This window comes from Carya illinoinensis, chromosome 3 (assembly GCF_018687715.1).
Source record: "Carya illinoinensis cultivar Pawnee chromosome 3, C.illinoinensisPawnee_v1, whole genome shotgun sequence".
Classification (NCBI taxonomy): Eukaryota; Viridiplantae; Streptophyta; class Magnoliopsida; order Fagales; family Juglandaceae; genus Carya; species Carya illinoinensis.
Window position 1 is genome coordinate 47232349 of NC_056754.1, and position 15040 is coordinate 47247388.

The window sequence follows — 15040 nt, forward strand, 5'->3', positions numbered from 1 at the left end:
ATTTCCTTGTGGGCTGGGCTTGAGGTTAATTAGACATGTGTATTGAGATCGACTTGTGTTTTAAATTGGGCTTGATTTTAATTATTATATTTCAACAACTATTTTAGTGATTTTATTGGGCTAGTTATATTTTCAGAAAAACATTACTTTTCCATGGCCTTTATCTATTTAGATAAATATATTAGTCATAGACTTATTTTTATAGAAAGTATTTAAGGGATTTTAAAGCATAATTTTAAAGTATATTTTTAAGTGTCCTTTTTAAACCATTTTTTAGCCTATTATTTAGCTAATATTCCAATTGACTATTTAACTAGATTTTTATAAAATTATTAAGTTATATTTTTAAATAGAAGTTAAGGAATATGTTATGAGCTTTGAATAATATTATTATGTAGTAATCTTAGTATAATTAAATTATCTCTGCATATGATTTTAAGTATTTAGACACTGCGATACATCTTTCTAGAAAAGTTAGTGACGATTAGTGCCTCGTATAGGTCATGAGCTACGACGTAAAATTGTGGAAGCAGTGCGAAGAGGTAATTAATATGATCATATAATTGCATGTGTACTGTAAATGTTCTAATGGTATATGAAAATATGATGTTTGTCTACGCTACGCTACTAGCTAAGTCAAGGTTAGATTCTTTTCATGATCTTTGATGAATTATGACATTATGCTTGTATGAATGAATTTGTTGTTTGATGGAGTGAATGTTACTAAAATCACATGGAAGCCATGAAATGTTCATGTAGTAATTTAAGTCAAGTATGCTATGTAATAAAATAGCCAGATTATGTATGCTATATTCATGTAGTACTTAAATCATGTATGCCATATTCATGTAGTGATTAAATCATATAGCTATGTAATGTAATGAATTATTTAGATCAAGTATGTCATGTAAAGTTCATATATAGAACTTAGATCATGTATGCCATGGAATTTTTATGTTTAGATCACAGTATGCCATATCATGATATGTTATGCTATGCCATGCTAGAAAAATTCATGAAGTCCAACAAATTTCACATGCATTAAGAAAGATAAGATGTTAAGGGTGACATGGACCTTAGCATGTTCACCAAAGGTTATTGAGGATGACATGGACCTAAGCGTGTTCACCAAAAGTTATGATAAGAGGTTTCAATGACCTAAACATGGTTCACCATATGTGAAGTGAAACATAGACTCAAGCATGTTTCACTCCATGATATGTTAAAGGGTGACACGGACCTAAGCGTATTCACCACAAGTTATGATAAGTGATACCACGGACCTAAGCATGGTTCACTATATGTTAGGTAAAACACGAATTCAAGCATATTTCAGTACATGATATGTTATGAGGTGTCACAAACTCAAGCATGGATTACCATATGTTTAGGGAAACACGGACTCAAGCGTGTTTCACTACATATTATGACAAGTTATCAGGTGCCACAGACTCAAGTATGGTTCACCATATAATAAATAAAAGACAAGATAAACAAGTAATTTATGCATTCATGTTATATGTTTATCATGATTATCTATGTTTCCGCTCATGTTAATGATGAATAAACATGCTATGAGAATCTGTGAATAATATATGTTTGTTTGAAAAGTCTTTCAAAAATTAAGTCTATGTTAAGTTATGTTTTACGGTATGATGTGCTATTTACTGAGTATTCAACTCATTTTTGTTTGTTTCTCTATTTTCTCCCACATTTAACTGTCACAGATGATAATTGTGAGGACGTAAAGCTGGAGGACTAGGAGTAGATCTAATGCAAGGGCTTAGTTTTCTTTTATGATTTTTGAATAAAATGTCACACATAGGTTTAGTTTATGTTTTTACTTTACGTTTTCAGTTTCCTGTTTCAAAAATAGTTATGTTCAGTTTAGTTGATATTTTCAATAAATTGGGTATTTCAGGATATGAATCTCCTTACCAAGTATTATGCTATGAATGTTAATAATATCTCTATCCTACGAGAAGGGGGTGTTACAATAAGATAGGTCTGGTTTTGGGAGGGTCAGATATTGAAGAGCTCCCACTAGAGTGTGATATTCAGTAGGGTCAAGTAATGGATCACCCGAAATTCTTGATAGTTTTGCACTTAGAGCTGTAGGGAGTCGGAGCTAGTTTAGCACTAGCCATTTAGTGTTGTTGGTAATGGATAAGCCTCATGACCCATGTTATGTCCACATTGGTGCGAAGTTATTAATTAACTCTCCACCACTACCACCTCTTCAGGGGAAGTTAATTAACTTCCCATATAAAAACTCTTTAAATAAAGGGTACATTATTTGAGTGGATGAAAAAGTCTAAAAAAAAAACTCTCATCTCTTTCTACATTTTCCTAAAGAAACCATCTGGATCTCCTGATCTTGAAGTATGAAATTTTCTAAGAGACTCTAGTAGACTCCTAAGTGATGTAGAAGTGCAAACAATAAAGTGATGTGGGCCGTAAGATGAGCAAAGATCCGACCTTACGGAAATTTTGCTCCTTGAGAAACATTTCTCTTAAATTTGGTGAAATTTCATTGCATATAGAAGAAGAAATCCAAAACCCTAGTTTTTGAAGTTCATATTGAGACCGTGACTTTGAGCTCAATTTTAACCAACCAAATCTTATTTTATGGAAATAAATATTATATGGTTAGAAAGTTGGGTTCATTAGCTTTAATTTGATAAACCATATGATTAATTTGGACTTTGTATGAGTAAGTTATGATCAATTGAACATGGGTGCTCGAAATGGAAAAAAATCAGAATTTTTGGCTTAAGGAAGAAGACGATGAACAGTATTTGTTTTTTCAGTCCCACTCTCGGTAAAAGAGTGTAGTCCACCCATCCACTTGGATTCTTTTTTTAATCACTTTATCGACACAAATACACATTAAAATGACTTAACTATATGTTTAGAAGTCTAGAAACACCGTGAATGGTGAAGGTGATGTGCACTCTTTGCCGCGGCAAGTGAACTAGAGGCAAAACGGCCTTTACAGCAAAAACAAAGCCCACAAGCGTAGGCGACACGCGAGAGCGCGTGCGGCATATTTCGATACCATTTTTTGTCACTTCCGGCACGTGTAATCATGTGTTGTGTCTAAAGTTGATTCATATCTTTCTCTAGTTGCAACAAAGAGCCGAAAAATATTTTTTAAATCTTTAAAAAAAATAATAATTTTGGAAGCCTTTTGTCATACTTCCTCAAGTCTAATTTTTCTGTGTTATGTGATATTTATAAAAATTAGTTGTGGATGTATGTATTGAATTATTATTAAATGTATGTCCACATTGAATATGTTTCTAGATTTGATGACCTATTAAATCCTTCTCATTAGTTGAGAAAGTGTATTTTATGTTTTTTTTTTTTTTATGTGAATGAATAAGGTGTACCTTATAAGTATATCGATGACGTGGCATTCCTATTTATTTATTATTTTTCTAGGAAATTTGTAATAGGATTTTCTTTAGAAATGTAATATTGGGAATGTAATTTTATTATAGAGGTCATGTAAAGGAATGTGTTTCACGTCTATCGATATACTTTAAGATCGCCTTAACATGATGTACCAAATTACCAATGAGGCTTCAAGTGGAGCCTATGCACAAGTATTTAGCGCAATGATTATGAATTTTCATATTTGATGAATGGAGTATATGTGCATGATTTTTTATTATTTAAAAAAATTCCTATATAAATTTTATTCAAAATTAATTAGATATAATATTTTGACTTATATAGTGAGAGATGATTATTAGCTTTTCGCGAAATTTTTCGATCTCACTATGTAAGATGGAATTCCATAGTATAGTTAGATTTTAGGATAAATTTAAGTGGCTAATGTCAATCTCGCGCAATAATGTAGTGATAATGGCCACTAAGAACGTAGTTGCTGGCCACTAAGAACGTAGTTGCTGACCTTACTAAATGAGAGAAGTTGGATGGGATCAACTATGACATGTGGTATAGGAAAATCCAATATCTAATTAATGAACAAAAGGTTCTTGAAAATTTATCTCACCTTATGATACAACCTGAGGAAGGGAATACTTCCCAACATCGTCGTGATATGGAAACCTATCAGGCTTGGCCAAAAAAAGATCGGTGTGTGCCCTTTACCATGCTTAGCAAGATGCACAATGATCTTATTGGAGAGTTTGAAAACTACCCAGGATATGTGGAACTAGCTGAAAATCACCTATGAAGGGACATCAGCTCCTAGGCTCCGTGCTCTCCCCTTAAGGTTTGAGCAATATGTTATAGACCCTAAACATACCATGACTGAGCATTTAGCAATAATCTCACTGATGAACAGCAAGTTACTACTGTGATACGATCTTTGCCTGAGTCAGCTTAGGGGCAAATGAAGCTTGTTTTAACACACAGTGAGAATATTAAGACTTTTGCTTATATATTTCGCCATTTGGAGCTAGAGGTGGAGCGCATAAATGCACACCGTAATATTTTACTTGTTGCCCAAGCTGAGAAGCACGAGGCATTTAGGCCTAAGCGCAACAACATGAGAGATCTACTAGAGCGGCAAAAAGTCTTGGGCCAAGGGATGGAAAAGTAGCAAAGTGCCGCAGAAGCAAGCGTGCTGGCAATGACAAGTTCAAATTGAAGTGTTGTAACTATAGAAAAGTGAAACACTTTGCTCGTGAGTGCATTGAGACAAAAAAAGGTACCCCCTAAACACAACTTTCTCATTACTTATGTTTGTTTACATATTTTTGTTGCTCACTCAATCCCTGAATGGATTGTAGACACAGAAGCAACCAAATATGTAGCTTGAGATCAAGTTGAGTTTATAGATTATAGAAGAATAATAGTTGGTAGATAGTACGTTATATTGAGTAACGGAACTCGGGAGGAAGTGCTTGGAGTTGGCACCTATCAACTCAAGATGCGTTTAGGGCACTTGTTACTTCTTCATGATGTGCTATATGCACCTAGTGTTCAATGTAATCTATTTTCAATTATTTCTATGCTGGAACTTGATTTTACTTTTCACTTTGATGACCCTCAACTGGAATTTTATTTAGATAGGGCTTTGTATAGACATGATTTTCTTTCGAATTGTTTTTTATGTTGGATTTAGATAATTCCTCATTTTCTTTTATGGTTTCAAATGATGATGATGTTGTTTCTAATTCATTGAAATAGCATGCTAAACTAGGGCACATAGGAAAAGATAGAATGGCTAGACTTGCTAGAGAAGGCCTATCGGGGTCTCTCGCTAATGTAAGCCTACCCATGTGTGAGCCTTGTTTAGCTAGTAAGGCTTGTAAGAAGCCTTTTGGAAAGGCTCTTAGGGCATTTAATCCTTTAGAGCTAGTCAATTCTGATATTTGTTGACCTGTGAATGTGAAGGCACACCATGGTTGAGAATCAGAAAGAAATGAATTTAAAACTTCTACAAACTGATCAGGGTCGGAGTACTTGTCTAAAGAGTTTCAAGAACTATGTGAGCAAAAATGGATATGCAGGCAATTAACGATTCATGGCACACCACAATAAAATGATGTTGCAGAAATGAGAAATTGTACCTTATTGGAAATGGTTCGATCAATGATGGCATAGGCTAACCTGCCAATATCTTTTTGGGGGGATGCTCTTCTAGCTGCAGCCTACATTTTGAATCGTGTGCCTTCTAAGTTCGTTCCTTCAACCCCATATGAGTTATGGAATAATGCAAAACCAAATTTGGAACATTTGCATCCTTGGGGTTGTGCAGGTTATGTTCACACCTCTTCCCATAAGTATGAGAAACTTGGCCCTAGAGCAAATAAGCATATCTTTATAAGATATTAAAAGAGCTCAAATGGCTATGTAATATTTGGTGAACATCCTACCAGAGTGATGATAGAGATAGAATCACATGATGTTACATTTATCAAGAGTGATTTTCCCAGTATTGGTGAAGCAAAGAATGATTTTGAACCTTTTGAATTGCAAGAAGTTGGGGGAGTTACACTATCTTTTGGTGAGAGTGGAGAATTATCACATCCTAGAATTGCAAAAGATAGTGGGAGTAACTTGCCTCCTAGTGGGAGTATACCACTAGAAAATAACTCACAAGAGTCTTAGTTACGTAGAAGCAAACATGGAACCATTCCTCGTCATCGTTTTGAGATTGAAGGGGAATCTTTCATGTGTGCTCCGTGTGACTTTGACGAACCTTCTTCTTATGAGGAAGCACTAAGTTCACTAGATTCAAAAAAATGGTTGGCTACTATGAGAGATGAGATGAGTTCTATGACAAAGAATTAAGTTTGGGAGTTAGTTGATCTTCTACCTGGGCGCAAATCTATTGAAAACAAATGGGTTTTAAAAATTAAGTGTCAGGTAGATGGATCAATTGACAAGTATAAAGCCCGACTCGTGGCGAAGGGCTATACTTAAAGAGAGGGTATAGATTATGAAGAAACATCCTCCCCAGTGGTGAAATTTGCTTCTATTCGCCTCATTCTAGCTATAGTTGCACATCTAGATTTGGAACTTTTTCAAATGGATGTGAAAACTGCATTTCTCAATAGAGAACTAGACAAAGAGATCTATATAGATCAACCTATTGGTTTTGAGGCTGAGGGACAAGAGCACAAAGTATGCCAGCTAAAATATTCCATTTATGGCCTTAAACAATCGTTTAGACAATGGTACTTCAGATTTCATGAGGCTATTACTTCAATTAGCTTTGAGATGCTAGAAGAAGACCATTGTGTGTATGTCAAACGTACAGGAAAAAGTTTTCTAATTTTATCTTTGTACGTGAATGACATCTTATTAGCTGGAAATGATATGGAGATAATTGTCGCCACAAAAGAGTGGTTGTCCTCTATTTTTGAGATGAAAGATATGGGTGAAGTAAATTATGTGCTAGGAGTTAAAATTTCAAAGGATTGATCTAGGAAACTTCTTAGTTTGTCTCAAGAGACTTACAGTAAGAAAATTTTAGAACAATTTCGTATGCACAATTCCAAAACTATAGACACTCAAATTGAGAAGGGTTATACTTTGAGCCTAAAACATTGCCCTACGAATGATGAGGAAAAAAAAAGAAATAATCAGAGTTCCTTATGCAAGTGCAATTGGAAGTCTGACGTATGTTATGTTGCGTACACAACCTAACAATTGGGCTAGTGACAAAGATGAGCGAAAATCCACGACGGGTTACACATTTATGCTTAGTGGAGGAGCTATTTCTTGGTGTAGCAAGAAACAATCATGCATTACTTTGTCCACGATGGAGTCAGAGTACATTGCTTGTTCTACAGCTGTAAAAGAAGTTATTTGGTTGAGGAGATTTTTCCAACACCTAGTGATTACGACTCTTGCAAATGAAGCTATTAAGATATATACTGATAGTATGGCAGCTTTGGCATATGCCAATGTTCCTAAATACCATGGTAGAACCAAACATATAGATATTTGGTTTCACTACATTCGAGATGTTGTTGCACGAGGTGAGGTGATTCTACAACATGTCTCTACTAGCAAGATGGTAGCTAATCCTCTTACTAAGGCTACTAGTAGAATTGTTTTCCAAACTTATGTTAGGAGTTTGGGACTTTATCCGATTTGATATATGTTGTATTGAGAATACCTTATCTTTATTGTATATTTAACACTGTTAGTATCTATTGTAGTGAGATTATTGTGCTTATCTCGAATTATTAATTAATTGATACTAAGTGAAAAGCACACATAATAAAAATGTCACCAGGTAGAAATCAGTCTACTCACATGGATGATCACCTTGGCGCTTAAATTGCAAGCAAAAAGAGACAAATTGATTACTTTGGTGCTTGGAAAGCGAGCTAGTAAATATCTTAATGCTTTTAGAGCATTTAAGATAAATTTAAAAAATGTCGCCTCAGGTTGGCTAAAATCAGACTTAAAAGAGTCGTATATGAAGTATTTGCACAACTTCATAAAGCCTGATTAAAGCGGAATATGAGATCTTAGACAAGCACTAAATGAGTGATTGTGCTAAGAAACTTAAGTTAGAGCACCTTTGTAGTGACTAGACTAAAATTCCTACGGCGTTTGAATGTGACAAGTCAAATTAAGTGGGAGTTTCGTTGTAACATAGATTTCATACTTTATATGCTGTAGACGACCATATGAGGGAGTGATTGGATGGATCCCTACTCCATTACTATGTGAGCCCTAATAGATCAATAAATGATCTATTCATATGCCCTTGAACCTGGAACTATATCATGAAATGAAAACTTGATGTTGCTACTTTAGCATATTTTCTTATGGGCACAAATGATACAATCTCACAGAACATGTCTAAGAAAGCAGTCAAGTCTAATTGAATTGACATAAGCGTTTAGGAAAGATTGTTTGGATTCTTATTTGTTATTTTATATCTCATAGCCCGTGTGATTGTGTTGTTTTGACTCGATATAATCATGAGCATATTATAAAATATGAGGTCAAGAATTGCTTTGAGTTATAAACTCATGAGGGATTAAAGACACTTGATCTAGTGAGGTCAAATAATCTGGAGCATAGACGAGATATAATGAGTGATGTACTATGTTAATATGATGGTGACTTAATATAGTACTCATATCCTTTGTCTTCTTATCAGGTCGCATTCTTCATTTTCTGTATGAGAGAGATGGTTAATGGACATAACACCCATAATAGACAAGTGGGAGATGTTGGTAATGGGTAAGCCACATGACCCATGTTATGTCCACATGGGTGGGAAGTTATTAATTAACTCCCCACCACTACCACATCTTCAGGCCATATGACAACTCTTTAAATAAAGGATTTACGTACATTATTTGAGTGGGTGGAAAAGTCTAAAAAAATTATCCTCTCTGTACATTTTCCTAGAGAAACCATCTAGATCTCTTGATCTTGAAGCGTGGAATTTTCTAGGAGACTCTAGTAGCCTCATAAGTGATGTAGAAGTGCAAACAACAAAGTGACATGGGCCATAAAACGAGCAAAGATCTGACCTTGTAGAAATTCCGCTCCTTAAGGTAATTCAATTTAACTTTATTTAATAAGTGTGATGTAGTAAATCAGCAGCATATTTTCCTTGATGAAAATGTAGTCCAACAAAAGTCTTTGTGACTTGAATGCCCAAAAAATAAGAGAGTGGTACAAGATCTTTAACAACAAAGTCAACCAAGATTAGTGAGAAGAGCATCAATAGATGAGGAAGAATTGCTGGTAACAATTATGCCATCAACATAAATAAGTACAAAGACAGAGATGTTCTGGTGATTAAAGGTAAATAGAAATGTGTCAACAGTTGAACCGACACACATAATCAAGAAAGTGGGGATCCTCAAATCCTTGAGATTGCTCCATGTAAATTTCTTCTTCAATGTAACCATGCAGAAAAAGGCATTAGATATGTCAAGTTGGCAAATAAACCAGTCGTGGTGCACAGCTAGGTCCAAAACTAGCTTGATTTTAGCATGTTTGATAATAGGGCTAAAAGTTTCATTAAAATCAACTCCTTCAACTTGATCAAATCCTTTAGCTACCAATTTGGCTTTGTATCGATCAAGTCTCCCATCGGACTTTTTTTTAACCTTAAATAACCACTTATTCCTCACAACTTTTTTATGACAAAGTCGAGGACATAAGGTCTAGGTTTGATTAGCCATTAGATCATTGTATTCAGCCTGCATAGCATCAACCCAATGCTGGTCCCTCACTGCCTCTGTATAGGTTTGGGGTTTAGAGGGTAAGGTTATAGTGTAAAGGGCTTGGAATGGATATTTGGTAGAATAGTAGAGATCATAGTCCAGAAATTTTTTAGTTTCAAGGAGTTAGTATAAGAACAAGTGATAATTTGGGTAGAAGAGAGAGCAGGGGTAAGAGTAGGAGGTGGATCATGTGTAGGTGAAATGGGTGGTAACTCACTAGGAGAATGTGTAAGCGGTGTTGGTGGTGCACAGGTGGTTTCAGCAATGAGTTGTGGAGGGCATGGGGGCAGAGGAAATTTCTTTTGCTGCAGGAAGGAAGGAAAAATTGTTAGGAGAAACGAGCATTGGTGAGGTAGGAGAATTAGAAGTACAAAATAAAGGAATTGAGATAGAGGGTAGAGAGTTAGAGACTGAATCGGATTGTAAAGAAGTGATAAAGGTAGGGAAATGGTCCTACAAACGTGGAGACCAAATGTGAATTGGAGCTTTAACACCTTACACGGCAGTGAGAGGAAAGAAGAGTAGCTTTGGGAGTTGATTTGTTGAGTTTTAGCTGCTTCATGTACATAGGGTATAAGCCCACTTCACTCTGCCCTTGGAGGAGGATTTCCTTCGTCTGTAGGCCTTCTCAATAAAATAAGGAGATGTGAGGACAAAATGGCAAATATTGTCGCTACAAAACTTTTGTATGGATAGGAGATTAGAAGATGCACTAGGGCAATGTAATATATTATTCAAGAGGAAGCTATTTTCATAATTAAAGAGCAAAGAGGTACCAGTGTTGATGATGAGCAAACCTTTTCCCATTCAATTGATAGGGCAGTTGCATAAAACATTTCTTTTGAGATTTAACAATTGATTCCCATTCAATTGTATCAGCTGGATTTTTGAAAGTCAACCTAGGATTGCTAAAATAAGATGAAATGAAAATATTTTCTGAGGATTCCTAAAATCAACTCGGTTTCCAAACAATTAAAGACACCTAAGTCCACCAAGCTAACTTGAGGATTAGTTTAGATTGAGAAACTCTTATCCATCACATCTCATCTCATGTCATCATTACAACTTTCACAAGTTCCTACGTAAAATACAATATACAATTCAACTTTTCTAAATTTTAAAACAATAATAATATTAAAAAATAATATTTTTCAACTTTCAACTTTCATCTCAACTTACTTACTAATCATAACCAAAGCCTTGAACACCTTGCATAAACTCAAAATTGGTGCAAACTGGCACCTATTTTAACAGTTGGCTCGCAAACACACAATTTATCGTTGACCCATTGCAATTATAAAAAATAAATGAATAAATAAATAAAAAATAAAAACCCCAAATACCTTGACAATGTGTAGATATATCGATAAATAAATTAAGACATTAATTTCTCCCTATTTTAAACCGTTTAAACACAACTTGCGTCCAACCTAGTACCAATACTGATTCACACGCCAATAATTAAAATTCTCTGCACCTCATACAAAATGCATATAACATACCAGACATGTCCATCCAACCCAACAATGGAACTGGTTCACAGGTTAGAAATTCAACTATCTTTGTCAGCAAACCGGCACATGACAGCATGCTGTCATGAAATAGACATTGAAAAACAATACAAAATTCTTCAAAACATACCTAAGATATGAGCATGGTTTACATCAACTTTCAGCAATATGATGGCTACAAACTACATGTTCAACCGCGTCCTACTTTTTCTACGCTTTCAGGCTGTGTATAGAATGAAAGCCAGCCTACCAGTGACACACGTCACCAAGTGAAAAATTAGTGCATAGCTGGAGTATTCATCTCAAGGAAGACATCATGAAAAGATATAATTTGAAAAATAACTTCATGAATTGGGGAGGAATGATAGAAGGGTATTGCAATCATCGCTGATCAAAGAGACGCCTAAATAGGAAAATATCCAATTATCAAATATATATATATATATGTGAAAATGTCAACCCATAACAACATCATAATAATAATCTAAGCAAACTGAAAACTTAAATAGTGCATAACAAGAGAGTGATTCATAACACATCTAGTCAATGAAAAGAACATAACTAGGCAATAGTGGTCATTTCAGTTTGAATCAGGGGTCAGAAAGTACAAAGAAGAAAACTGGCTATGAACAACAGAAAAAATGAAATATGGTAGTACTTTCCAGCGGTGAGGTATGCAACTTGCTTTGTAAATTAGAAAGGGTGGAAAGAAGGTCGATTAGAAAATTTCGGTCTTTGTAAATCAGCGGTGAGGATCTTAATAAGGTCAATTAGAAAGGGTGGAAACTGGAAAAAAGGTGGTCACCCCCCACAGAAGGGGGGTTATGGCATGTTAACTACGCCAGCGACCTCTTAACCTACACTTTTTTCATACTGCAATGAAAAGACTAGGAAATCATTCCATCAAGAATCTTGAATTTAAAGCTCAAATCGATTCTCCAAATGGTTGAATGCAACCTAACTTAAAAGCCATAGGTAAATCTAAGATTTCAAGGCATAGGGTGGAATCCACAGTTTGAAAACAAAGACAATTATTCCCAAAGTTTAAGCATGATAAGAGAATCCTGCACAGTAATCCATACATTATTTATTTTACATGAGACCCCTAGGGGTTGGATCAAATGGTAAAGGCCTTAGTCTTGGATGGTATGCTCCCTCCAAGTCTACGATTCAAATCATCTTGGATGCAAACAATTCCTAAGGGGCCATCAGACAAGGATTTTTCCCTTGACTTACCGGAGGTGCACTTGCAGGAAACTCCTTGCCAAGGGCCTGTGTACACCTAAGATTTGTCAGGACGCTATTCCAAAACACACTATGACAATCAAAAAAATTTATTTCTTCTACGTAGAGGCCCAAAATTATATTTACATTATCAAAGAAGCAAGGAATGCAGCAACTGGAAAAACTTTATAACCTTCTGCAAAAGGAAGATTAGTCAGGACTTTGTTCTTAGATAGTGCCAATAAAAAAGAATATCTGATGACTATCAAGTTCTAAGGTTTCACAAAAAACATAACATTGGCCCACATCATAAACAACATAACCAAACCTAATTTAAACTTGTTCAGCAAGAAGGGATACAAAACTAACATACACACATATATATATGATGAACCAAACATAATCAAAGCGAAAAGCAACTGATGCTAACAGGAAATACCACTCACAACTTGTTTACTTGACAGAGATATGCAAAAGAGTCTGAGACACAACAGTGTGAAAATACAAATAGGAAATGACAGTTGCAATGATGACCAAAAGATGCATTCTTTTCAACTAAACTCATATTAGAGTTCAAAAGCCACGATTCTACCGACCACCTAGCTCCAGACAAAAAACCAATTTGAACCCACCAATAAATAATTACTCAACCAGAGTACAATTAGCTCCCAAACAAAATCCCAAATACAACAGTGGAAGAAGCACTATCGAACAATGTGAATATGCCAATAGAAGATTATAGTCCCAACGATAACCAAAAGATGCACCCTTTTCTACCGAACTCAATCTAGAGACTAGAGTTCAGAAACCACTATTTTACGCACTACAGCAAATTTCATAGCCCCATTAAGACTGCGAGGGGGGTCATTCCCAATGTTGGGCCGAGCTGAACAGGCCCAACCCGCGGGCCCTCGATAGGTCTAAGGACAGCCCGGCAAGACGAAGGTGGCCTAGAAGATAGGATGGGCCAGGCCAGGAGGCATGAAAGAAGGCGATTAAGCGGCACATGCTGGTCAGGAGTCAAGAGTCAGAGCTACTGGCGGACAACCCTTGCATGCAAAGTCAGGGACAACCCTTGTCCCTGAACCCCAACGGTTAGACAGGCCTGAGGGTGCACATGACCAAGGCCACACCGCATTTAATGGAGGGCAGAGACAGGCATGCCACAAAGTACTTAATGAAGGATGGAGGCAGGCACGCCACGACGTGCCACCTGGACTACCCGTGGCCACCACGATCGGGTCTGGATGATCAATTGCACGGCAGGAAGCTAGCAAGGGAAAGCATCCTGAGTACGGAGCGACACCCCCACGATCGACTTGCCAGGGACTATCCCTATCAGGTATATATATACCCCCCTCACAAGGGGGAAAACTCTCTAGATACTTTCTACACTCAATCCATTATAATTCACATACGGAGAACCGCATTCTGACTTAAGCATCAGAAGTGTTTCTCAACATCCCGGAGCCTTCATTTTTCCATAGTCGCACGTGCAGGTTGAGCCCGTGGACTTGCTCGGGCAGCGAAACACGACATCAACAAAGACCATAAGCTAGCTACCAACAAAAAATCAAATTAAACCCATCAATAAATAATTACTCAACCAAAGTTCAATTTAGTTCCCAGTCAAAATCCAAAATACAATGGTGGAAGAAGCATTATTATACAGTGCTACTACTATACCTTACGATACCATTATGAAAGAAGAAAATTGTACCACCAATTTCGGTCCATTACACACTGCCTAACACAAACCCCCCAAATTCCCTAGCCGAAATAAAAGCACCCTTCCAACACCAAAATTAACAATTTTGAAATCAAAACCCTTCATTTACCTCAAAAATAACCTTTGTCACTTGTACTCAAAACTCGGCACCGGTGGCGCATCGAAACTTTCCAAGATCTTCGTCTCGCTTCCGCTAGTAGTTGCTGCCGAATCTTTTTTCTTTGCTCCGCCAAACCAGCCTCCGAGCCAACCTGAACCAGAATCCGAAGAAGATCCAGCTGCCGACGCCGGCTCAGGCGTGGGCAGGGCCTGAGGGAGGCCTGGTGACTGGCCCATGAAGGCAGGAAGAGCAGGCGTATTGGGTGGGGGCTCTTCGATGACCATGGGCATCTGTTGCTGTGCGCTGAATATACGGTTGAGCATGATCCCGGCTCCTTCGATGAGAGCCAAGAGCACGCCCCCGAAAGCAGCCGATCGAGCCGAGGCAGGGAGGCCCTGGCGCATGGACAGGAATCCACCGGTGGCGGCGCCGGCCACGATTGAGTTCCAGGGGTCCTCCTTCTGGCGGACGTATACCATGGTGCAGTCGAAGGCGGAGAAGAGGCCACCCCAGACGGCAAAGCTTCCGCCGACGCGCGGGGCGTTGAGGCGCACGGCCTGGGAGCCACCGACAAGGCGGGCCCCTGTGGGGGAATTGTATATGCCCTTCAGAAAGTGGAAGGCCGAACCACCGACAGCTCCCATAGCGAAGGCACCACCTACATCGTCGAGGATACGGTCCGGGCAGGGCTCTCTAGATGTCTCCGGCGTCCCCATCAGCTGAAGTTTCTCTAGGGTTTCTTCCGGAGAGGCTTGAGCGTCGTACCGTGATCGAGCAAATATTCACACAGGGA

At 37.4% G+C, this 15040-nt stretch overlaps 1 protein-coding gene across 4 annotated transcripts; it reads right to left on the reverse strand.

Annotated features, from left to right (window-relative positions):
* Positions 1-9159: 9159 nt before the first annotated feature.
* Positions 9160-15040, reverse strand: LOC122304670 (mitochondrial import inner membrane translocase subunit TIM17-2-like). 4 transcript variants are annotated; one of them, XR_006240996.1, is made up of 3 exons: positions 14257-15040; positions 10183-10307; positions 9160-9988 (listed from the first exon to the last, which is right to left on the reverse strand). XR_006240996.1 is itself a non-coding variant. In XM_043116929.1 (2 exons), the coding sequence occupies exon 1, from the start codon at positions 14961-14963 to the stop codon at positions 14274-14276; it is 690 nt and encodes a 229-aa protein (XP_042972863.1). In that variant the 5' UTR covers positions 14964-15040; the 3' UTR covers positions 12127-12466; positions 14257-14273. The 4 variants fall into 4 exon arrangements, 2 of the variants coding, with proteins under 2 accessions (XP_042972863.1, XP_042972864.1); XR_006240995.1 differs by lacking the exons at positions 9160-9988; positions 10183-10307 and adding exons at positions 12127-12466; positions 12566-12614; XM_043116929.1 differs by lacking the exons at positions 9160-9988; positions 10183-10307 and adding an exon at positions 12127-12466.